A 26,785-nucleotide genomic window follows, 5' to 3' on the forward strand; every position below is an offset into this window, starting at 1 on the left:
ATGCGTGTGTGTGTGTGTGCACAAAAAGTCACTATATTCACTATGTGGGTGTCTGAGCATAGCAGTTTTGGGGAGAGAACAGAGATCCAACAAAAAAATGTATGCAGGCCAGCTGGAAAATCTCTGATAGAGACAAAAATCTGATGGAGCTTGACTTAGAAATCACTCTTTACTTTACGCCAAACACTTTATATAATTAAACCTATTGTAGTTATCTGGCTACTTCCTATGTATTTGTGAATGTAAAGTCTAATCCCTGACTCAGACAGTGTATGAACAGAATTATCTCTGCAACAACAAGATGAGATAGATACGTACTGCTGGAGTAGTCTGGTGGGGCGTACATGTCGTTGAGATGCACAGGGCCCGGCTTGGCCACCTTGAGGTAAACCATGTCAGAGGTGTTCTTCAGTGCAGCCACGGCTTCCTCGTGACGCACGTCCTGCAGCACGATGTTGTTCACCTGAATGCGACGATTGTCGAGAAAAGAGAAGGAGTGTAAAGGAAAGAATCCTGAACAACACCTGAACACCTCGTGTCTTGGCTGCACTGTGACAACATCACGCATCACACCATCCATCACACCAGCCAACACAATAATGGATCATAGCTCAGAGGTATTGGAAGAATTTTGTGCATTTCAACGACAGAGTGAAAGGTTGGTGTGCTGTGCGGCGTTAACAGAGGTCAATAGCTGTAGGTAGAGGTTTTAAAGATGCTCTACCGATTTCTTACAGTTTGTCTTTGAAGACACGATTTCCTGCAAATGGGCTGTTAGTCAAAACTTTTTTAACACCCCATATTTTAGCAGTTTTTCTTTAAGCTGAGGCAAGCAGCTCACTGCATTGTCAATAACACGTTAGAGCACAAAGGAACAGGTACAGTACATTATATGGGAAATTAAGTGTTGAAAAATTCAAAATGGCGTGGATCCGCTGCAGTGGATAACACACTATACTGTATATTTGTGCCGCAAATGATGCCGTCTGGATGTTGCCAACATGTCTGCCAAACTGCTCTCAAGCAGAGCTCCTCCCTGGAGCCAGATATCTTTCTGTTATGTAAGGTAGAGGGCTAAAATGTTTCCTTTGGCAAATATGTTTAACACAGATTTTTTATATCTCAGGTATTTCTCTGTGAACCAGTTCCTACAGTGACAGCTGATTTTGTGTATATTACCTGTCAATGAGAAATGATGACTTAATATGTTCTTTACTAAAATCAAGCGGACTGGAGAGGTCAATCCTGTATAAAACAAGTTGAAGACATGTAGCATGATGGCTGAAAGCTAACTTCAAGATGCCGAGTTTTCTTAATTTACAATAAAATACAAATTCTCAAACGTTTCGTCCAATTTCCTAAAACATGAGCTGTTTTCAGACATGAAGTCCGGACATTCTCCTGTTGTTGTGAATGTGTTTGACCCGGACGATCTCCTGCTGCGTTCTTCATATGTGAAAGGCAAAGTGTGTAAATGCCCATTATCTGTTGATGCACAGTGCGTTAATGGAAGTGATGACGTAAAGACTGCAGTGATGAGTGATTTCTTCTTTGATGTACAGCAGCCTTAAACAAGTGCAGTGTTTCTCACTCTCATATTGAGCGGATGGGCCTTTTTATTGGCCCGTGCCATGGGACAATAAATCATCGATCATGCACAGAGTCATAAATGCTGATGTGTGCTGCATGTCTCACTTAGCTTAAAATGACGGAGCAACCAACCAGATAATGCAGCGTAGTTAACATGTCCCATAAACAGTCAGTCATCTACAGAGAGCAAATACTGTCCCCGCCCGGCAACAGCAACATATGTCTGTAACCAGTACTGACATTTTTTTTTTTTAACTTGCCAGTGAACTAATTAAACCTAAAATGAGTTCATTTGATGTGAACACTCGATATGTGAGGGAGTCTCATACAGCTAGCAGGCGGTCTCCAGTCTGCAGCCGTCCATCTTTTTGCGCAGCTCCTCCCTCTATGATCTTGGTAATATAGATGCTGTTGTCTCCTGGGATATGTTGGTTCCCAATGCCTCCAGCGATACTGAATCCCAGCCCTGGTTGAGAAATACACACAGTCAGAAAGTCAATACATGTATGAACACAATGACCTCTGGCTTTTATACATTTTTAGATATACCCTGAGTCTGCGTCTGTATCCTCTCAGACGAATAATGGCTTCTTAGTCAATATAATGTTCAAAGTCTTTTTTTAAGTCTATTTTTTTCCAAATTGAATGCCTATTAACCTCGTACTTATATCTGCAAACATTTTTTAACCTAAAAAATATAGTCGTCATTCAGTATTCCACTCATCTCCTAGAAGGATGCATTAACTTTCATATTTCTCTCTCTCTTCTCTGAGTGTGTGTGTTGTGTTGTCTCTGACCTTTGGGCCCTTTCAGCAGGTTGACTTCCAAAATCGTCTCAGGTGGCGCCTGCCTCCGTCGAACCAGCAGCCGCACCACTGGCCCCGCCTCCTTCAGTGCCTCCACCGCCCGACTGTGAACCACCTCAGACACGTCCACTTCATTCACACGCAGCACGCAGTCATTTACCCTGTGGAGGGGAACCTTTTAATATAAACTGTCTATTGCACACATCAGCTTGTCAGTCAACAGCAACAGGAGTTTCGTAGCTGCACAAAGGCAGGGAGGGACCCTAGCATGGCCAATGTAATCAGAAACCCCCAAAGCATATGAAAAAAACTCTCCATATCATAATTTCTGCATGTTTCAGGCTTTGGTTTTCCAGTGAATCATAAATCTGAGGAACCACACAGAGCCAGGGGGCAGAGGGCTGTAGAAACTCTGCCTCCCACACAGCACTGCCTGGCGGGACACGGTGGTAGTGAGCATTAAAGATGAGAGAGGGGAAGTTAGGGAAGAGAGAGAAGAGCTTGGGTAGAGTAGATGGAAAGAATGAGGTGAGGAGAAGGAGGAAGGAGGAGGAGGGTAACACGGTGAGAAGGGGAACTTACCCCAGCCGTCCATCCATAGCAGCAGCTCCTCCAGGGATAATCTTGGTGATGAAGATTCCTGGATCATCAGGAATGTGGGGATTGTCTATTCCTCCAGCAATGCTAAAGCCCAGGCCAGAGTTCCCCTGCACACACATTATGATTGACACTTTCAATAAGGAATAAAACAAAACCAACAACAACACACACACGCACACATTTACATGCACCCAATGTGGACTCAAGGTCAGAACAATATGGTTCTTAAGTGTATTGGTATCTCAGAGGAACGTGTGATCGATGCAGACCACTGCAGGGATTTCTACAGGCGTTTCTGATGTTCATCTTTGTGGACACGCACGTGTGTGTGCCTGTGTGTGTGTCCTTGCATGTGACAAAAGATAATGCCATGCACTCCATTAGAGGAGGGCACTTCATTCAAAATGTCATGCTCATTCCATCATCCCACAGAGAGGCATCAGTGTTAGAGACGTCAACAGAGAAGTGGATTTATGGTCTAAGGTAAAGATGACCCAAGAAGCATCATTTCTATTGCATGATACAGAGCCTCTCGCTCTCTGCAGGAGACGGACACCACCACCTCCCCATGTTCCTGTTCCTGGAACAACAGAGGACCCATTTGGATCCGGCGGGTCCAGGCACACTGCTGCATGTGACAGCCGTGGCCATAGACTGGCAGCAAACAAGACAGCTGAGAAAAGACTTCACTTTATTATTTTCTATAATTAATGAGAAACAGTCGAAACAAATTAGGACAGAGGGAGGCTGAGGCCTCCCAGTGTGCTGCTCTGCAGCTGAGTGGAGTACACTGGGCCTTACCACCAAATGTTCCACACCCACAGACCTTTTAAAGTGTGACTTTGCATAGTTTATTCAAGCCCTCTGCATGCAGAGATGCCACTTAGAGTGTGAGGGGCAGAAAGAAACTGTGCATTTATCAAGGGGTCGGAGGTGCAGTTATATGTGGGTGGAATAATGAGAGTAGAGACATATAGCTCTGCCACTACAAGCTGAAACACAGCTGACAAGTGTAGTGGTGCCTGCTGAACAATTGAACAGGAGAGCTCTTTATATTTCTGGCGTCTGCTGATGACATGTGCATCAGGATTATGTAAAAAAGAGACTCCTCTTGGTCTTAGTCTGTCCTTATACTCACATGACATCACACTTAAGACTTGTGTCTGGTTGCAGTGATTTAACAGTTATAACTTTTATAACAAACCTCATATCATATAATATTTTCATATATTATTATAGAGATTTATATTTTGTCATGTTCTTTAGGCTCAATGACTGAGGACTGCTTACTACCACCTAGTGGACAGAAATCTAACCATCATGCAGAAAATACATTATAAAATGAAAAGAAGATAACAAGCAACTCACCCTCTCTAAAATGATCTCTTCATATTTATACATCCCATCACTGCCATTTACCTGCCAGAAGAAGAAAAGAGAGAATGGTTGGTTACATCACTGAGCCTGAATCACGTCATTTTCTAAAAATACATTGAGTAAAAAAGAGAAGCATGCAAATTTGATCCAACATCCTATAGGACACAATGGACACATGAACAGACCGAATACAGATAACTATGAAGACTGGTACCATTGATAAAATACACACAAAACACATTTACATGATTGTTTTATTAACTAAAAATACCACCATGAATTTCTGATTTATTGTAATCCAAAGCATCATCCTTTCGTAAAATTGCACATGCACTGTGACACTGAATGTGCTGCTGCAGAAGGCACATTCCCGACAAACAGGGCAGGGTCAATGGGATAATGGATGTTGGTCCACATGGCAAACCAAATGTTGCTAACAGGAGGAGGCCTTTTCATCCGCACACGTAAACACGCTCAGGCTCCGACACAGAGGGAGTGTGAATGAGAGACATGTATACTGTACAGAGAGAGAGAGAGAGAGAGAGAGAGAGAGAGAGAGAGAGAGAGAGAGAGAGAGAGAGAGAGAACAGATACTTACATAAGGGCCTGCATCTAGTGAGTCTGCGTTGACGATGATGGGGGGAGGGTTGGCCTGTGAATATGAACAGATACACATTATCTCAGTGTGTGTGTGTGTGTGTGTGAGGCTGGCAGCATGCAGACATAATGCGGTACGCACACTGCCACTTGGGAATAAAGTGAACGGATGCCACAGGAACAGTCAGTGAGTCCCCTTGGGGCTGAGGCTTTGCGTGTGTGTGTGTGTGTGTGTGTGTGTGTGTGTGTGTGTGTGTGTGTGTGTGTGAGTGTGCGTGCGTGCGCGTGCGGTAAAGGTGTGAGGACTGACAATGAGGACTGGGGCAGAGAGACCGCTGCTTATTAACCGCCTCAGCCAGACGTTCCAGAGTCACCTCATAAAAACAAACTGGCTCGTGTTCTGGCTGTTGGGACAATACGTCTCATCCCACATCAGCTCCTCGTCTTCACTTTCACTTCACACGCACACAGATATAACATCGTGTAGTGTCACATACAGTGTGCAAGAGATTATTGTTCAGTCACCATTCGGTTGATACTGTAACACGACATTAGCTTTATTTATTTGTATATCTCATTCTAGGTTTGTGTTATTGGAAGTGTAACATTGGAATAATTTGTGCATTGTTTAATTAGACAACTGATAGAATTATTCAGGATCAGTTTGAATAATAAGAGAAAAATACTTCTCATTTCTCAAATACAAGGCTTTTTTGATACATGTTTTTAAGATGTCCCTTTGGATTTTAGGAAATTTGAATGGGACCAACTGTGAAAAATTAACAATATACATATATTTGCAACCCCAGATATGTGCTAAATATCTGCTTAATTTGGAGGTACCGTTTTATTCTGGGAACAGTGATGATAATCAGTTTCCTTTTCATTTAACAAGGAAAAAAATAAATATCAGGTGAGGTGAGTATTGACAACTTTTATTATTTTATTTAAAAAATAGCCCATAACCCATTCATTTTGTATTTATTGTAAAAACACGATTCTAATTGATAATGTTTATTAAATGTTTTCTGTGAATTCTGAATTATTTGAAAAACACATGACTTTAATAGTTAAAGTCAACTAAAAAGTTGGTTTCTGTTGAGAGTTTTCTTGATCCCGGATCATTTTTAAAGATGTCCCTCTGAGACATAAACACTCCTATCAGGGAAACACTGACACTGCTCCCTGGTGTTTGTTTTCTGTGGGTGAATCAAAAGGGTTAAATGTTAAACGCAGACTAACTACTGGCAGCGTTGAGGCTTAGTTTCAGTATCAGTTGAACCCAACCCAAGTTTCACAGTTCAACTCTTCAGCTCGACTCTATTATGCCACCTGGTGTTTCTTCTCTCACTTCAGAGCGGCTGTGAGCTGAGGCCAGAGGAGAGTTGTCCGAGTGGAACGTGTGAAGGAGGAGACGCTGGTTGGGTTTGGAGCAGCTCGACTTGCTGTCTACTTTTTTATTGATTTGACTATGTTGCCCCCTCCCCTCCCCTCCCCTCCTCTCACCCAGACTCATCCTCTCACCTCTGGCCTAATACATGTGGATATTCTTTAATTATTTACATGTTAGAACCTGGTTTGAACTTTATAAAATGAAGGCTGATTAACATTTCAAATTAGTTTTAAAAAATCCAGTAGTGAGCCCCACTTTGTATTGTTATGTGTTGATATAGATTTTTTTTTTTACATATAACATTTCCTGAGTTTCTCTATACACCCCTGTGATATTTTTAATCAATAATTTTACTTACAGACATATACTTCTCCATAGAGAGCTATATAGATAAAATCCTCTTTCAAAGTAAATGTAATTTTATATATCAAATAATATTTATACTGAAATATAAATATTGTGTTAACTGTATCAACTGAAATATTTAAAAATAAAATAAATATCTGAAAGTTACTTCATCACATTGATCATATTAAATCAGAAGTTGGCATAAGAAGCTTGTTGCAAAATTACTCAAACATAAAGAAATATATTCAAGGGATATATAACATATCACATGACTTTATACATCATCATATCTCATATAATGAGAAAATTATAGTCAACTACTCTCCTGATCTAAGCAGCCTATACTATAAATTTGATTACTCTTTTTTCTATTACACTGCTTGTCAACTGTTTTCAGTGACGCTGCACAAGGCTGCCATACTGCTGCGTCCACGAGAGAGCGGAGCTCGAAACGCACCCTTCAAAAGATCTTGTGCTTGGATCAAACCCCGTTCATCACCTCACAAGCTGTTCAGGTGTCATTTCATTTCTCCACGCTGGTCACTGAGCGAGTTCCCCGGTAATGAAGGTTGCTCTCCAGATAAACCGGAGCCGTAGATCTGACCCACTCCGCTCGGCGGTGATGTGCTATGACTCTGGACAGCTGTGGCTGGGAACACCCCCTCCCTCCCTCCCTCCCAACCCTCCCTCACAGTCAGCACAATCAGGCCTTGGTTGTAATCTGCATATGGTCGAACAGATGCTCACGTCTGTGCTTGTGTTTGCACAATTCTCATTTTTGCTTTGCACTTTTTTCATCTTGGACCCCAGCGCACAGCACACACCCAAAATCCAGAAGAGGGTTTAGCAGTAAAACAAACTGTAGAGTCACATCCACAGCAGCCATGTCAGTGACAGTCGCTCCTGAAACTAAAGCCCAAACAGCAAGAAGTGATGAAACGCAGCCTGAGGGCAACACATCGGCGACCGTTGTCCCTCGGTGACGGACTAAACCACTGAATCAACTACTGAGAGCACATGTGACAAAACACACCTGTTACAGTATAACGCCTGCAGTGCTCATCAGTGTGAGTGTCACAGAGTACCGATGCGGCACGATTTGATCACCTGACGCCTACAAGGCCGGCCTTGAAACCACAATAAACCCAGCAGTCGTATAAGAACAGCACGTATTTATCCACGTCCTCGGACTCGCGTCTGCCGTTAATCCCTCTATCTGAATCTCACATAACAAGGACAAACAAAAAGGAATTAATGGAAGATAATCTCAACGTGACTAATCTCAACATGAGGTTTGTTTAACCTTTTTGCCAATTTACTCAGGTAACTTGGATTAGAATTCGGATCCACCCCCCCACCCCCCCCCCCCACCCCCCCCCCCCCCCCCCCTCCCCCCCCCCCCCCCCCCCCCCCCCCCCCCCCCCCCCCCCCCCCCCCCCCCCCCCCCCCCCCCCCCCCCACCCCCCCCCCCCCACCCCCCCCCCCCCCCCCCCCCCCCCCCCCCTCCCTCCTTTGGCGCTGTTGGTGATACTCTCACTTAGCAGACAGCTCATTAAAGACCAGGAGATCTGACCGGCACTGAAGTTTTATGACACATGGAGGAGGTCTGTGCGGTTATGGGCCCACAGAGGACGAGCAGAGGACAAACACTAATTCATAGTATCTGGGAGGCAGGTTGAGGATCACAGTCAAGCTGTGAGGGGAAGACAAAAGCAGTCTCTTATTGATTGATGTCAGTCCGGGATGGGATGGAAATGTCTGTCAGTGACACGCAGGTGAATGTGGGTCAGAGAACTTGATGTAATCCAATAGGTAAAACAGTAAAAGGTTGCAGATTTGGGCTTAATCCCGAATTGAATTTCAATAATGCAGACTTTAAACTTGATTTGAACTCGACTACTCTGCAATATGAGCAACCAAAGGCCAAGCAGGGCGCAACATGGCACGACATTTTAAATGTTAGGCCTCCTCATGGAAAGGACAAGGTGTTTGCTATAAATAAAAACCCAATTTACACCATAAAGACCTTTAAGAGTTTCTAAACCTATGCCTAACCCGACTTTATTTACACCTGTTATTGCAAATTATTGTTTTCTCCACTCAGCCCGCAGGTGACTACATCCCAGAATGTATTTAAGAGAGTTGGTTGGAATTGATGGATTACTCCACATAAATGGCGCATACCAGGTCACAGTCATTTCCCAGCTCCTGCTAATACTGATAGCGTTTGCCAGGTCTGTCTAAGCTGGTGGAGGTGGTGGTGGTGAGGACAAGTAAGGTGACCTTTCAGCCTGCTGGGTGGATTTTTAATAACATGGTCACGCTTTATGGATGCTATTTAGATGCAGGCTGCCTGATCCAGTCCTACTCTGAGCTATTCAAGCTATACTCTGGTATTTGTACCTTGATTTAACACATGTTAATACAGATTGAATATTAATGTCAGGTTTAAATGTAGCTCTATGTTCTACACATGTGGGAGAGACAAATACAGCAGGAATAAAACAAATCTAGATGTGATCACCATAATTATAAATCCCTTTATTTTCTCTTGATTCATACATTAGTCATTAAAGGCTCCTGTCACAGTTTTTCTTCTGCCCACCTGCAATGCAGACGCACAGTAGCTTTGGTATTACACGGACCATCAGCTGATAAATGGAAGCATGTGAGCATAGTGGACACAAAGAGCTCCTGTACAAACAATGACAATGAGTCCAGACTGCCTCCCCAGCATGAGATCATTACAACAAGTCCCCGCTGACCACCAGGAGTGATGAAAACTCACTCGCCACAGTCCGTTCTTTCTCTCACTCCCTCGTCTTTATTCACCCATCTGTTCATAATGGCTTCCTCTTCATCAATCTATCATCTTGCTCTTCTGTCAGCTGAGATTGTGTATCTGTCTCTTGTCTCCATCACCGTACATGTGTATCGTATCCCTTTGGCATTACACCACACAACACTCACTTGGCTGCAGACCCCCAGGACAGTAAGGCAACAAAGACTCCCACTGAACCTTGGCAAGTGCGAGGCACAGGCTTCATCCAAATTGTTAAATAATCAATGTGTCCCCATGGTAACCGGTACTCGCACGCTATTGGTCTGCTGTCCCGCTTGGCTACCTCCCCCCGCTTCACCTCTCAGGGCTCTCACTGCAGCTAATGCAGCTCTGTGCTCGCACATGCCTGGCCATGGGCTGGATGTGGCTGACTGCCTTCAGCACTGCCTGTCCACATCACACACACACACACACACACACACACACACACACACACACACACACACACACACACACACACACACACACACACACACACACACCGACATAGACACACAAATTTCTCAAATCCATACGTCATCAGTTAAATCAAAAGGAGACATGTTCAAATATTATGGCATCACTTCAGTGTTGTGTTTATCATCACATGGTTTGTCAAGCAGCTCTGATGGACATGATTAAAAGGTTTGACATTTTGGGTAATATATTTATTTGCATCATTGCAAATAAGAGATAAACATAAAGATAGCAGCCGTCTAATTTAGCTTAGCATAACAGCTGGAAGCAGGGGCGTGTCCGGCTCTGTTCAAATGTAACAAACCCACAGACCTGCACCTCTAAAACTCCCAGATTAACACTTTATATTGTGTTTGTTTAATCGCTAAACAGCCAAAGTGAAGAAACAGCAACATTTTTCTTTACATGGGGATTTTGTTTCTTAAGGACAATCCAGGTTTGCCGTTTCCCACTGCTCCCAGTCTCTATCACCTGAGTGTCACGTTTCCATCACTGCCGATAGGAGCAGGGGCCGATAAAAACCTGTGTCTACTGCAGAATGATTTGACCCTGGAGTGAATGCAGATTGTACCTATTCACACTGCAGACAAAAGCCAGATATGAGCAGGTGTTAGTGGGGTTGTTGGACCAGTGGAAAAGGGGCTTCAGTTTGCTGGCTTCTTGCCTTAGCTTCACATTTACCATCGATAATCTCATCTGAATCTTGGCAAGAAAGCATATTTCCCAAAATATGAAACCTTGTTTTTGTTTAACTTCGTCAGTTTCTTTGGGCCTAAATACCGTTATATTCATTGTCCAAAAACTGCTTCTATATAATAATGTCTTTATGTAATTTGTTGTGTACCCCAAATGCCAAAAAACATTACTATTATATGAAAACTAAAAATGTGGCTCTAATTTGATATTTTCTGCGTGACCTGTTCACCTCTACATCCCTGCTGATGACAATAACGTCACAGCTATAGGAAACAAGAAAAAGACAAGGAGGAAAGTTAAGCCCTCTTCTTCACCAGTCACCTATTCTTGTTTTGTGTTTTCAGAACCTCGTCTTCCTGGCAGGTCGAGCGCAGGGGGAAGAACAACAGGGTTCAGCATGTGCACGGTGACGGCATGCTGACAGGGCAATATCCCCTTCCTCCTTAGCAAACATTTCCACATCAGCTCCTCTCCCGACAAGGCACACCGACATGACAGCTCATTCTCCAGAGGTGACATCGCAGTGAAATATGACAGTCAGCCCCGCTCAGATGAGGCACCCAGTCAGTCAAATCATATAGGTAAAGCTAAAGGAGGCTCTCCCTGGTCCTAAAGTCAGAGCTTACAGCAGATAGGAGAACAAGGCGTGCTACGACATCCTCAGGCTATCTAAATATGAAACGTTCCTTCATTTTTCCGATGCCGCTTGTGGTACTGCGTTTATGTTTTCCTGCAGAATGTGGGATGAGAGACGCAGTCAGCGGTGCTGCTCTGATGCTCCGGCTCCAATTGGCCTCTCGTAGGCCACGCTGCAGTCCAATCAATACCTACTCAATTACCATGCACCCAACATCTTATTCACACTGTGGCCCCGGTGCTGGGGGGAAGCGGGAAGGAGAAAAGCAAGGTGAGAGAAGAAGCGACAGATGGGAGCTAAACAGGATGAACACATGACGGCCAGAGATGATTTACTCGCAGGCGCCATCGAAGCTCAATGTTGCATTCTTTGGAACAAAGGCGGATAACGAGATAGAATAAAGGAAACCCCATTAAAGCTCAAAGTTTTCTGATTTGACGGCTATGATTGAGCATTGTGACCATGTCTCCGTCCTCCCGACACACGCACGCCGCAGACGAACACTCATGAAACCATAATTAATAGCTCGCTCACAGCTGTCGGCAGCGCGCCCTGCCTCATCTTTATGTAATATTACGAAAGCATGCTCTGGCTTACCTCTCTGTCATGCCGAGCAGCTCCAAATGAGAGAGCTGGCCAGTTTGACCTTCACAAACTCGGCTACAGAGGGAGACGTACTCAGCCTAACAAATATTCAGTGTTGCTACAGAGAACTTTCTGCAGGTCTGTCGACACCTGATCGGGTCTGAACACGACTGGGTCGCTGATGCATGTGGACACATCGAGTGTCTGTGAATAAAACAGAACCATTACTGATGTGTTTAGTAAACACACCTGAGCTGTTCACGCTCTAACAGTATGATGATATTTTGAAGTAAAATTATTATGTGATTTTATCATAACGTTCAGATCAATGATTCCATGCATTTTGAAGCTTGAATTTTTGTTATTTATGCTTTTGTTTTACATGCATCAAGAGTTTGGTCTCATAACATAATATAATAGATCACAGTATAATCATCAATTTAAGTATTTTCTGTCATTTTGTGTGCATTGGCTGTTTATTAATATACAGTATATTGACTTAAAAATACCCTTGTGATAATTCTCTCTATTTCCATGACAACACTGCGGTCATGGTGAACTGTACTAAAAGTAAAATTGTGTGATTACCCTGTTACAAAACCTGCTTCCGAATTTCAGAAAACAAGATTTATACTGCAACAGAAAATAGATTCCTGCTCTTATCCAGGGTTGCACCTTAATTCCATTTTATTTTGTTAAAGTAATGATTTTATACATAAAATCTCAAAACATTGTGAAAGAGATTTCCAGAGCCAGAAGTTTTAAATGTCCTATTCTGACCAACAGCCAGTTTATGAAGATGCGAATAACAAAAGTGTTAAACTGTTGAATTTAGAAGCTGAAACCAGAGAATGCATCATGTGTAACTTGATAGATTACTTAATAGTACTACTACTACTACTAATAAGCTTTTTAAAAAAATTCAAAGACACTTCAACAAAAGCAAACAAGAAATATAACAAACAAATAATTAACTAATTAGATTAATTGACTCAATCAAAATATGAATAGAAACATAAAAATACAACCAGTTTTATCACTATTCTTCTCTTTGAACTGTACATGTATGTAAAGGAACATCAGAAGTCTCAGTGTTATTTCTTACAGGTGTCCCCTCATGGCCACAGTCAAATGCTAGTAATCATGTTGTTGATATATTGATACATGTCAATTACTGTATTTTTCGTTTACATTAGTCATTACAGTGTCACGATCACGTCGCCGACACCAGGAGGCTCAACCACATTGCCCCGGCTATATGATGAAAGTTAGCGCACGTGCTACGGCGAGGCTGCGCACTAAAGGAAGCCTGTCGAGTGCGAGTGTCATCAGTATGCTTCCCATGATCCCGCCCCCACTACTTCCTCTACATCAGAGGTCACTGCAGCATGTTACCTCACAGCTCTTGACTAGTTGCTACCCCTTGTTGCTAAGCTGAGAGAGCTGCGGAGCTTGTTCCTCTCTCTGGTGTTTTGGATCCTATGCTCTGACTATACCGGTAACAGTGCATGTCCACACACACACACAGACACACACACACACAGAACTGAGAGCTGCCATTTTGATGCTTCTTCCACCACTGTCACGTTGCCTCCTCAGACAACTATTATTCAGCTGCTGCGGCGTCATTATAAAGGAAGTGATTCCTTTAGATTTACTCTTTTGAATTCATCCCAGTTTTTTAAGTCGGCTGTTTTCTCCCTGTGACGCTGTGAAGACGCTGATGGTGTTGTCAGGGTAACGGTCTCATTTTGACAGGATAATCTGAGACATTTCACTTTACTAACCAACACAGGTAACAACACTGTAATCCAGGGGCCTAGAGGGTAACATATATTGTTCAGTTTTTAAAAAGCCCAACATGAAGGTTTTGGAGGCACTTAAAATTAAGCTGACTTAACTTGAATGCATCATTAGTGATTGAGAAAACAGCTTTAAAACCGTTTAAAAAAACTACAGTCACAAGTACATCATCTCTTAACATCTTAGTCTCTTGGAGTCCTAAAAAAAAAAATCACATTTCCAACCTATACACAGACACTAAACATTAAATTTATCAAATCACTTATTTGCTTTAGAGAGTTTGACCAACCACAGCATGCAGACAGTTAGCTTAGCTTAGCATACTGACTGGAAACAGGGGGGAAGGGCTAGCATGCCTCTGACTCATATAACAATCTTGTGAGTTTAGTTTGAACAGAAACCCACATTTATTTCCCATGTTATGAGGTTATGTGTGGTTCTTGGAAGACAGCAGCTGCCAGGCCAAAAGAGAACGTATGTAGTGTTTAACAGACAGAGATGAGAGTGGAATCAGTTTTTTCATCTGAGGGCCCAGTCATGTTTCAATGGCAAACCTCCAGTTCGTTCACTTCCAGTCTGTGTGACTGAAAAAATATTTGATTCCGACAGCAAATTGCAGTGCGGCTTCACGTGGAGGTGAACTTTGACCCACGATATTCGTTTCTCACTCACGTGTGTGAGACTGTGCCCCGGACAGAAAGCAAATCGCTACATCCAAAACTTATTTTCATAAAACTGTCTCACTGCTGCCAAAAGAAATCCACATAAAAATGAACAAACTCACGACCGGAAAACCGGATCGTCCTCAGGTTCTTTTTCAATGATAGCACTCTGCTCTCATTCACCTTTTTCTTTCACCGTCATTATCCTCCTTCATTTCCTGAGCGCCCCACAACACAATTTTCTGAGCTGCAATCAGATCTTTCCAATCCTGGACTTTTTCTTTTTCTGTTAATAGGGAACATTAGACTGTAATTCTGCTCCATGGACCCAGTGATGTCTCAAACACTCTCCCCCAGGTCAAAGATGTTCTTCAAACCAATCTGACAAGAGGAAATAATGTCGAGAAAAAATGTTGCATCCCCTGGTCCTGCCTCTTACGCCACAATCCTCCGCTTACACACTGATTTTTGTAAAATATGACTTGAATGTTTCAGCTCTTTGTTTACTTCACAAATCAAAATCATGAGACAGTGATACAACTACAAGGATCAAACACAGAGTACTTAGAGATCCACTGTAAAAATAACCTAGTGAAAATAACAAGGGAACAACTTTGACCTGGTAGTCCAATGAAAACCATTCGTCCCCACCTTCCAGAGGAGCCGGCCTGCACCGCTCCACATACAGCACAGATCCTCCCGTCATGGTTGAGCTTTCACGCTGTTCTATAAGCTCCACTCGGGAATGCCCACATATTCACATATCTCCATTCACTACCCTCACTTGAGTTTTGGCTCACAATAAGTGTAGGTGTTGAAAGTGATGAAGAATTACAGTAAGCAGCACAAAGGGCGACGCAACAAAACGTGAATATTTATCCATATGCTGATGCATTTGGCGCCAAACAGAAGAGCAGAAAAAAAAAGGGCATTGTTTAAATCGTTTGTAGCACTTTGGTGATCGGCAAATCAATCTGCCTCCCGTCGAGGGTCCAGGTTTGCTCTTTCTTCTCTGCCCACCTCAGGTCACGTTCAGGGACACTGTCCCTAAAGGACACGTCTCGGCTTTCATCAGAGTGGCCATTGTATCCGACTGAAGAGATGAACCAAACGCTGATCTGAAGACACACAAACCTTTAAGGCTGAAACACAAGGGTTCCTGTGAGGAAACACTGTTCACCAGCCACTCACTACACTGTTGATCAGAGTCTAGGGACTGTAGATGTGCAGCAAGATAAACAAAAGCTTTCTATTTCAGCACGTATCAATACAAACAATAATATCACTCGATATTAAAAATCTCCCTGAAGCTGAAATGCAACAGAAAAGAATAATTTGACTTGTTATACTTATTTTCTTTCATGCCAAAGGTTAATAAATAAGAGGGTTGATGCCGCTCTCATGATCTTCAGCTGCTTCCACTTTTTATGATAATAACTGTCCTCTGGTTGCAGCTTCATTTTTAGCAGATGAGCAGATTAGACAGATGAATGTGGTATAGATCTCACACAAAAAACATATTTCTCAACTTCTCTAAATAAACAACTTTTGCTTTTGGACTGTTTGTTGGATCAGGTAAAAAATTACAAGAAAAATCGAGACTATGAAAATTATAACAGGCATCTTTTGACAAAAATACATATATTTTAAAATATCTCTTGGGAGCAGTATAGTAGTTCTGAATCAAAATGTCAATGAGGAAATCATTTTTGATGCATCAGACTCAACTGAAGAGAATTTAAAGCAGCTGTTTCACCATTTATTCAACAAACGTCTGCGTGTTGTGTTGAGATTTGGCTAAAAAAAATACAACAATATTCTAATTGAGGTAGTGATTCAGAGTCACTGAGGATTTATCTGCACTTCCACATATAGATGAAGTGTTTCGTCACATTATCACAGTCAGATTGAATCACTGCAATAAGACAGGAGAAATACATCAAATATCCGTGCTACGAGTTTGCATTTACTAAACGACACATTTCACTTCTAATCTCCAGAAGCTTCAAAATGACCAAACATCCACATTTGGATTCATTCAGACTTGATTACTCTCAACAATACTGTGGTGCTAATAAAAGCACTAAATTTATTCAGCACACGGATGTTTGCCCAAATAAAAACGCTAATTTTCTTGAATTCTCGTCTGTCGTTGAATCGCTCCTCTCGTTCAGACCCCTCCCTCACTCCTGCCTGCTGAGATATTCTAGTGAGCATATGCAGGGCTTGGATTTGGCTGATTACATAATTGGAAATTTTAATGGTGAATATTAATCCACAATGGCCCATATTGGGTTTTATAAGCAGGCTGATCAGGATCTGCAGGCTCTGGGTAAGCGGCAGCGGTCTGCGGACAATGAAGCCCCGCGCTGGAAGAGCTCTTTATATTACACAAGTGGCATGGCTGACACAGCAGAGCACCACTACAGTGTTCAATAATGCTGCTGCTCACCGCTGCATGTTTCTGCATTGCATCCTCGCGGGAGTTCCTCCTCATTGCAGACACGCAGTAAATGTTTCTCTGATTCGCACTTGACTGTGTCAGTGCAGCTCCTGGAAATCCAGAAGGCTTCGGCCGCCTGCGTATCAACGTTGCAGTCTGAGGGTAATTAGCTAGCTGAGCAGCAAAAGCTACTGTGCAGCTCTGACTGAGCCTGCACCATGGCAACACACAGGGCTGTGTCTGAGCACAGGCTCCCCTCCGCTTTCCTCTTCGCCCCCCAACCCCCATCCCTTCCCATCGCTCTTCCTCGCCGCCTTCGACCCCCTTTCATCCCTTTCTCTATGCCACACCTCTCATTTCTTCACCTCTTTCTCTCCCTCCATTCCCTACGCATCTCTCTATCTCTGGCCCTCTCCTCGCTTAATCTCCTTCCCTTGAATCCCCTCCTCTCTTGCATCATCACAGCACAAACTGACACAACTGAAAAGACACTCGCTGGTTCACATCGGGGGAGGGGTCGGTGGCGCTGCCGTCCTCGACGATCTGAACACAGGACTGAGGTTTTTTTTTTTTTTTCTCCACATCACATATTGCGATCGGTATCATACACATCAGAGGGCAGGAAGACATAATGCTACACAGCACAATGCTAGCTGGATTATTTTTCATTCGTCAAAATAACAACAAAACATGTGCATTTAATGCATCTGCAATCTGCACACTGCAAAATGTTCAGTATATTCTTCCTCATTGATGCCACTGGTTTTATTTGACCTCTGTCAAATAAAAGTCTGATGTTCTCTACCTCTTCCATGCATGCAGATATGAAGGGTTTCTTTCATTTAATGGAGGTGAAGACAGCAAATATATACATGTTATGCTGCTAGAGCACAGAGGAAAACGATTTTTGAGTGAGAAAATCAAATATTAGCATTTTGCACAAATACAATCCAATCATAAAATGTCATTGATCATGATTAAACGTGATTGAGAAAAACAAAGTTGTCATATTGCCTTTTAAAGCAGCATTGGGTGGGAATCGCTAGAAAAATCTCCCACCACATGAGCACGGGCAGATGCATAGGCTTCATATGCTACGTATGACCCAGGTATGTTTTATTGTGTTTAATGTCCAAATCTTATTTAGACTCTTTATTGAATAATTCAAACTTCCCTTTTAGAACTGGCAGTTGTTGCCAATGCTGGAATGGGGACCTTTGGTCTAGGGTTTCAAACCATTGATTGAGGGAAGACCTTTCACTGGAGGGATGTGCATGCACAGCTGCTATAGAACAACCCACAGCGCCCTATCTGAACTGCCCTGTGACTGGTCAAAGACTCCCATCATGGGGCAGATTTCCCCGTGGCTTGAAACAGATCCAAGAGGAAGTGCAGGAATCTAGTTTTCTGATCACTTGATTTACATTACGCTGAAAGGTGACAATGGAATTATTGCTCGATAATGCCAGAAGTATGTAACCTATACCCAAGCTTTAAGGTAAATCAACTGATTCCCATTGTCAACTCATGCACTGAGTAAAATTATTCCACCTTAAAAGTTGTCAGTAGCTCCTGGTTGCTTTAGAGCTTTTCTGTCATCGAATGTTTCTTAATATGATGTTTAAGTGTCTGTTAAACTTGGACGGCCTGTGCTGGAGCATAACCTTCCTATGTGTCGGCTTCCACAAAATGCAGAGTGATATATTTGCCATATGGACGCTCAGTTCGTTAAACTGTAAAGTATAAGTTCATCTGTGTGATCAAAGAGGAAGACAAGGCTGTAATGTTTCTGTTTAATGTGTGTTGTGTGTAATTGTGTACATCCAGCCCTGCTACACCCGGAAGAGAACAGTGTGGGAAAGAAAGGCATCTCCAGCTTTAATCAGAGAACAACTCCCCCTCCTCCTCCTCGTGTTTGGGGCCGAGGCAGACGTGACACTGGCATTTCATAATAATGTGTTCGATTAATTTCCAGCTGGCAGGTGAAGCACAGTTAAACACAATTGTCTCCTTTGTTGTTTCCCCACACGTCTCAGCTTGTTGGTCTTCAGCTCAAAGGCAGCTCTACACCTGTCTGTGCTGAATGACAAAAAGCTGCACTTCTCAACCAAACAGAAAATGGTGCTATTAGTTCGATTCATCTTGCAAATAAATGTTTCACAGCACTGGAAGAGAAGGGGAAGCAGTGTCTCTACAAAGTAGTATAAACCAATATATATTTGTGGATATAATAATGTGTATAATCTAGAGTATATAAATCAGGTTTTGGGAACGAAAAAGGGCTGAAATGCAAACAACCTTTTTAGAGTATTTATGTCAAATATTGTCTAAATGCCTCTGAAGCTTTCAGGACCCCACTATCCACAGCTATTGGGATGACACAGTGGTGCAGTGGTTAGCTAGTCCATAACAGCAAGACGTTTTTTTTATTTAAATCCTGGTTTCGGCCCGGGGGTCTTTCTGTGTGAAGTTTGTATGTTCTCTCCGTGTCTGCTTGGGTTTTCTCCGGCCTCCTCCCACAGTCCACAGACATGCGGTCTGGGGGGGGTTAGGGTGTTTGGAGACTCTCAATTGACAGTAGGTGTGAAGGTGAATGGTTTTGATTTGACCTGTGTCAGATGAGATTGGCTCCAGGATTATAAAGGATAAGAGGTACAGATTGGATGGGTAAAATGCAGGTTTAGTTTTAGCAAATAATTACAAATTAGAAAATTTACTAAATGACTAATATAACAGTTTGTGTAATATTGTAGTTTATGGGTGTGAAGTGTGAAGCAACCTTTCAAAAACCTTTCCATAAAACCCATCAGGCCTTGCTTTGACACCTGACTCATGGTCGGTTCAAAATGCCGGAGATTTATTTGTTCCCACATAACTGTCACACTTATTTAGTTATTCACTCGATACATGAACTGAATCTCATAAAAGAGATTGCAATTTCAAATCATATTTGTTACATTAACATACTGCTCTCTGATTCTGTATGAATATCATAGTTTTAATGATGAGTTGAGGAATATTTAATCAGCTTTCCAGTGCGGCAGGAACGTACGGTGTTAATGTCAAGGCAATCAGGGAAAAGGTCTTTGACTGCAAACCTAGACGATCACAACAGCTAATACATAATATCCAAATATAAAGATAACAACACGAGCGACGAGGGAAGTTCCATGTGGCAGGAGACCATGAACTCAAACTGTAGCTTTAAAAACATCACACACACCATGTCCTTAATGCTCTTTTGTTTATGCTACATAAGAGCTTTTAAAAACTTAATTTGGATCTGACTTGTACTGGGGAAGGTTGTGTCACATTTTGACGACACCTTAACACACGAGCACGGATGCACAGAGGGAAAAAACCCGCAATAAATCCATAAAAGCTATTTCAGGGCAGAGATGTACGATGAACAGTGTAATAAGATGTATGATATTAAGCTGGGATTGCTCGTGTTGTTTATATCCACGACACAGTGAGGGCACGCTCTCTCTCTCTCTCTCTCTTCTTCATCGCTCTCTGCCTCCGAGATTGAGGTGCGTGCTCCTGCTTTGGCAAACTCGGCGGGTAGATGGGGTTGAGTCTCACTGATAGAAAATAATGACGGATAATTAACGGAGGGATGTGTTTAAAGATCGTCGGTGCTTCTGCGGACATTCAGGAGACATATGTCTGGATAACGTAACCAGGCCTCTCATCTTGTCAGCTCGGTGGGGGGTGGGGACAGGAAGTCCATGTGAGCCAAACATATGCTGTCACAATATACTGTATGTCTGTACCGGCTAGGACGGGGCGATACGGCCCAAAAATCATATCGAGATTAAAATATCATATCGATAATTATCACAATGATTGTCACATTATTATTTCCATTAAGTTCACTGTCTGATATTTGCTCCTGAGTGAAGGTTGTGGTTTCAAACATTTTACAAATCTGAGGTTGATCAATGATGTGTTGAACCTCCTCACTGTGTTTGCACAATTTATAGGCATTTTATGGATATATATATTGAACCTCTGCTATATTGCTATTGATGAAAATTACACTGGGATAATTATTGATATTGTTTTATCACCCAGCCCAAATACTGGCCATCATTCTTATTGGTTAACATATTACCAACAAGCATAATCATGGAGACAATAAAAGATTTTAAGTATACCTATTTTTGTTTTTGCTAGTCATGTTAAAAACACAGTACAATTATTTTACACTGCAAACTCCAGGTTATAGATACTGTATGTCAAGTAAAGTCCCCACAACCACAAATGTGCACAATTAAATGCCCCTGTAACAGGATGATGAGAAAAAGTTTAAATATAAGATGTAGATTGCAAAAAACAGATGGTAACGGTTGTTGGTAAGGAACAGCTTCTGATTATAGCACAAAAACATCCATAATATATGAATTAAATTGTGTTTTAGTCAAACTATTAGAAGTAAATTGTTATTCAACAGAGATCCTGCTCTAAAACACAGTCAGCTTTAAACAATGATTTACGAGGCACTGATGTGGTATTCCTGTGAAGAACTGCATGTGCATATGATATTAAATTAAACTAATCATACTGAAGCGCAGGCCTGGAGTTGTTTGCTGCTGCTGCTGCTGCTGCATCCTCTCTGAACACTGCTCTACACCTGGAAATGAAGCCTTTGATTCGTACTATGCATGAAAAAAGAAAGAGCGGAGGAGGAGAAGAGCAGCAGAAGACGACAGGAGGGGGGGGACGACAGAAATGAAGAACACTGACAAACAACACACACACACACACACACACATACACACGCAGGCACACACAAACACACACGAGAGGCCAGACCAAATGGCTGAAGGGCTGCTTGGATAATGCATTAGACAGAGATGGCACTCAGAGCAGCTACACATGGTAAGAAACGCACCGATTCGCCAAATGTCTCCCACACACACACACAGACAAAGAATATTCTTTTAGCTTATCTGGATGATGAATAACCTGAATAACGAGGTAACCAGTCACTAATCAGCGCTCATGTGATTTCCTGCAATGAATAGAATTGAATAGAACTTGGATAGTGTGTGTACAGGCCAAAATAGTTTCAACACGACTATCACAAATGTTGTTGTGTAGATACCAATGAATGAATGATGACAAACAAATGCATCATTTCGAATAAATCAATAGTTAAAGCTTCAGTGTGTAGCTTTTAGTGGCATCTAGAGGTAAAGTTGCATCTTTCAAACAACTGAACTCTCTCGCCTAAAAAATAAACCTTTCCCAGCGTGTTGGAGAAACTACGGTGGCCTTCAGGTAACACAAACATGTTAAATTCTCTCTCTAGAGCCAGTGTGTCGGTTTGCCAACAACAATGTCAAGCCATTACATCTGTACTCTACACATAACAGTATAAAGACGCCTTGAACAGGCTGTGTAAATGGCGTAAATTATGTTTTTTACATTCATTTGCTCAAGAAATGTTTCCACTAATGAGCAGAGGGCTCTTTCTCATGAGTGACCAACTGTTGTGAAGCTGCTGCCTGCTAATTAAATCTGAGTGATCAACCTTAAAGCTCACACATTTCCAACCTCAATCATTTTGCTGTACTGACAAAAAATGAAATTTACTTGTCCTGGTAAGTTACACAGTGAGACAGTGAGTCAGCAGCAACAATACCAGGAGTCTAATTATTGAAATTCAGCCATCATTCATTTCATGATTTACACCTGTGCTTTTCCTATTGTGACATGTCACAATGTCTTCAGTGAAATGACTTCAGCAGTCAGCTTGCAGCATCTAGTCAGAAGACAGTAGCCAAACAATATGGTGTCAATGCTCTGAGTTTACTGTAAAACAAATATTCAAATAAAGGTCAAGTCTCAAATTATAGTTACTCAGCACAGAGAAGTCAAGGTTTAGTAAAAACACAGAAGACAGATTGAATAACCTGTTCTCCTATAGCTTGTGTGAAGAACCTGTAATAATGTAGGTTTCTGAGCGTTTCCCTTTCATTCACTACTTCTAATAATTTTTACACTTAAGTTACTACACTTCCTCTGCAGTTGTTTCAAATTAAAATGTATGTGATGGATTTCATTGACAGTAGCTTAAAAGCAAATTCAAAAACTGCACAAAGGAAATGACTGTTGATTAGAGAAGGTAGGTAATCATGACACAATGTTGTACTATGGGAATTGCTTATACGAAATGTTACACAATACTAAATGCATTGGTCCACATTTCAGCAACAAACAGTGAAGAAAATGTGATGCTTATAAAAATGGAATATTTCTAAAATCTTATTATAAAGATTATGTAATAATATATCGACTCTACCCGTCTGTTCTAAGGTAACTTGTACTTATCAAATACGAAATCATTTATTTAAAATGATTTATGAGCAGTCAGCTCCTGTTTCTGTGGTGCTGACTCCTTCTCGAGTATTGTGTGTACCTTGTTGTAAAGTATCACCAAAATAACAGCTGATGTGGTGGTTGAATAAAAGCAATAAAAGCCGAAGCGCTGTTGAAAGCGCCCACACTCCCCCACAAAAATGAAGAGGAGTCAGAAGACTTAGGGACTAGCTCTTCACTGGTATTGATTGGACACACACATTTTCCATGGTAGCATGTGGGTGATGGAGCCGGTGCACCGTGCAGAGGATGCCAGAGCGATCCTGCTGAAACGAGTCTCGCACAACCGAGGAAAAAGCTCTCATATGTGTAGATACAAACCATCGCGCACTAATGTCTGATTCTTCTAATCAACAGCAACAGTGGTAGAGCGTTTAATCAAAGGCCCCGCACGTCCCTCGCTTCTCTCTCTCTCTCACCGACAGAAAATCTGACGCTTCCATCGCTGATTCAGTGGTCCACTTTGCCCTGCGCAGCACAGTCACTTTTCTAGGCCAGTCGCTACTGTGATCAGCAAAAACCCCTAAATAAAACAAAGCAGACAAGCAAACAAACAAACAGCATTCCCCTCCCTTCTCCTCCCTTCTCTCCTCTCCTCCCCTGGCTGGCAGCGAGAGCCTGAGAGAGGGGGCAGAACAGGCGAACTGATATGGGTCTGATCTCTGGCAGGGCCTCTGACAATGACCATATGGATCACAGGGGCATGGCAGCCTCGGCTTCCAGGAGGACACACAACTCCACACACAGGATCTGCAGCTTCAGGCTACTGCACCTGTAACACTGTACAAAAGGCCTCTACATATATATTTATACATCACGTAGCTGTAGCCAAACTGCAGTAATGAATAAACAGCTTGATGAGCATTAAATCTGCTTTGGCAGAGGCGGCAACACATTCCAGCGAATCCAGCATTTCACAGGGGACCTCCATGTTGAAACAATAGGAGCAGATTCAGTCTGTGAACGCGATGCAAAGGTAAAGAGCGGCGCAGCTGTCGAGCGGAGGCTTTCAGAGGAAGAGTAGGAGGTGGGAATCAGCGCGGCTCGGGTCCTGGGTCTTCATCACAGATCAAACTTCTCAGCCCCCATAATGGCGGCTCGCTTGTCAAAGTCTCTTCCGCAGCATCTGACTTTTCTCAGGCACTCCGTCCCTTCCCGCTCGCGCATCGTAAAAAAGGCCAACTTTTGTCAAAGTGCACATAAATATTGCAGTGCACCTTGTCTCCCTTGTTTCATAGTGCATTTACCCATGATTCACTATCCTCTCTTTACCCTACATTCTCATAGGTTAGGAGCACTTTGTTTTTGAGCAAAGTTCTGTGTACGGCTTAAGTGTGTTTGCTTATATTGTACATATGTGTGTGTGTGTGTGTGTGTGTGTGTGTGTGTGTGTGTGTGTGTGTGTGTGTGTGTGTGTGTGTGTGTGTGTGTGTGTGTGTGTGTGTGTGTGTGTGTGTGTGTGTGTGTGTGTGAGTGAAAGACAGTGAGACAGGCAGGCGCACAAGGGAAGATATGATGTAGGAGATTTGCTAAAAGACAACTGAACAGAAAATTAAATTACAGCATGTGCTCTGAATTTGTATGAGATCAGTGAAAAGCGAGCGTTTGGCATCTGAATCATAATTTCTGCAGTGGTTTGAAAAGCTGAATTACAGTTTTTTTCCAAAAAGTGTTTCAGCAAACACCAAAACCGCTTAATAGTTAGATTGTGAAGAGATGAATTATCATCTGCGCTGCAACAATTGTCATTTTTCTTACACACATTTACCGAAACACATTGAGTTACCTGACAAGTGGATTTACTCACTGACACCTGACTAAGGAAGGGTGGCACATTAAACAGCAGAAACAGAACCTGCTGCTCCTCTTCTTGTACTGAACCTAAAGTTTGGTGCAGCAAATCAAATGTGCACATTTATATCACATATTGCAGCCATTTTGAAACTATTTTAAAAACATCGGCTGATCTTATTGCTTCCTTATGGCCTGCAGCTCTTCAACATGCCTTAAACTTGTTGAGGCTCATTACCATTATGGAGAAACTACACTGAACTGGATGTGACAGTTAGCACATGCAGGTCATATGAGAGTTAAGTTCGTGAAGCAAATCTTCTATAAAAATCCACTATTGCTCTTCTACATTGTGACTGAAACGACCTGAGTTCATGAAACCACTGCAGAGCTGTTCACATCGTCATCGCCGCTCACTGTGGCTAAATGTTTTGAGCCTGCGATGCACAGTTTGAAAGAACACTCAGTAATGGCTAACGTCCATCATTATGTCTGTGGTTACGTGAACAACTCTGCACCCCACCCCCAACATCTTAGGACCAAACAAAGAATTAACCTGTTTGCCCATAATTGAATTATGATGTTGTTTGAACAACAGTTTTCTGCGAAAGTGACATGAGAGCTAAATACATACGGTCTCCTGAACAACAGCGAGGAACCTGAGAAGCGTTATCGTCTCCTTCTGAAGGAACCATGTGTTCGGCTGAGCGTCTCCACATGAGCACGCTGCTCTTTAATGCCATCAAATCACCTGGTTTAATGGTTTCACAGAAATCCAAAATCCTAGAAGCATGTACACCTCACTAAAGGTTAAACAGGAATTGTGTATATTCACAATAGATACACGTTGTTTAAGCTACAGTGTAGACAAACTTGAACATGTCGCTGTGTCAGCCTTTATTCTGCCTCTCATTGTGTTTTGAAAACGATTGTCTGGATGAGTGTGAGACGAGCAGCGACCGCACGGAAGAGCCGGGTCCTCAGATCAAATGTCAAAGAATGATGTCAGACATACTCTCTCCTCGCTGACGAAAGGAGAGTAGACAGTAAAAGAAGTGTCTTTTCACAGTTTTTTTGGGGATGTCTATATTTTCAAATTATTTGCAAAGAACATAACTAATGACACAGAGGACTGAGAAATGACTTTGAGAATGATTTCAAGTTTACTATTTGTCAGAAAGGCACATTCTTAAACCGCTTAACCACTGAACCACTTCAATACCATATCATGATCAAACAGTGATGGGAACTTGAAGTGTTTACGGAGTGCGGTGGCCCTGAGAGCTCAATTTGCACTAAGTTAAATGCAAATGGGCACAACACAAGCCAGTTAGGAAAAAATATCAATACGCTTTTTGGAGCAAACATTTAACACGACCGAATAGATAAACGTGCTGCTAATTCTCGCAAAACACAACTTAACACAGAAATGCACAGACAACATAAGTCACCTACTCATCAGTGGTGTAGGAAAATGATAGTAACCGAGAAAGGTTCGTCTGTATTTATGTTTTCTCTCAACTTCCAACTCTTTTGTTTGTATCTTAATCCACGTCGACTGCCTTTCAGAGCTCTGATGCGTGATGTTACGCACAACATATGCAAATCTGTTCGTCTTACTCCACACTCAAAAACAACCTTGCAGTAATTATGCATCACGCTGGATTGAATGCGCTGACAGGAACTGCCTCTGTGGGTGTAATGAATACAACACCCATTTTGCTGTTATCGTTCAGGTCACCTTTTTGAAAAGGAAATGTATGGATTTGCTG

General features: G+C 42.3%; 1 protein-coding gene across 7 annotated transcripts in view; it reads right to left on the reverse strand.

Annotated features, from left to right (window-relative positions):
* The window catches only part of dlg3 (discs, large homolog 3 (Drosophila)), a 76,339-nt gene that overhangs the window by 26,255 nt on the left and 23,299 nt on the right, over positions 1-26,785 (reverse strand). For all 7 annotated transcript variants that reach the window (XM_034597120.1, XM_034597116.1, XM_034597118.1 and 4 more), the window contains 6 exons: positions 4,972-5,025; positions 4,365-4,415; positions 2,979-3,103; positions 2,388-2,557; positions 1,920-2,056; positions 319-463 (listed from right to left, as the gene is read on the reverse strand). In XM_034597120.1, the coding sequence (XP_034453011.1) occupies positions 319-463; positions 1,920-2,056; positions 2,388-2,557; positions 2,979-3,103; positions 4,365-4,415; positions 4,972-5,025 (682 nt within the window). The remainder of the gene's footprint in view (positions 1-318; positions 464-1,919; positions 2,057-2,387; positions 2,558-2,978; positions 3,104-4,364; positions 4,416-4,971; positions 5,026-26,785) is intronic.

Source organism: Hippoglossus hippoglossus, chromosome 10 (genome assembly GCF_009819705.1).
Source record: "Hippoglossus hippoglossus isolate fHipHip1 chromosome 10, fHipHip1.pri, whole genome shotgun sequence".
NCBI lineage: Eukaryota > Metazoa > Chordata > Actinopteri > Pleuronectiformes > Pleuronectidae > Hippoglossus > Hippoglossus hippoglossus.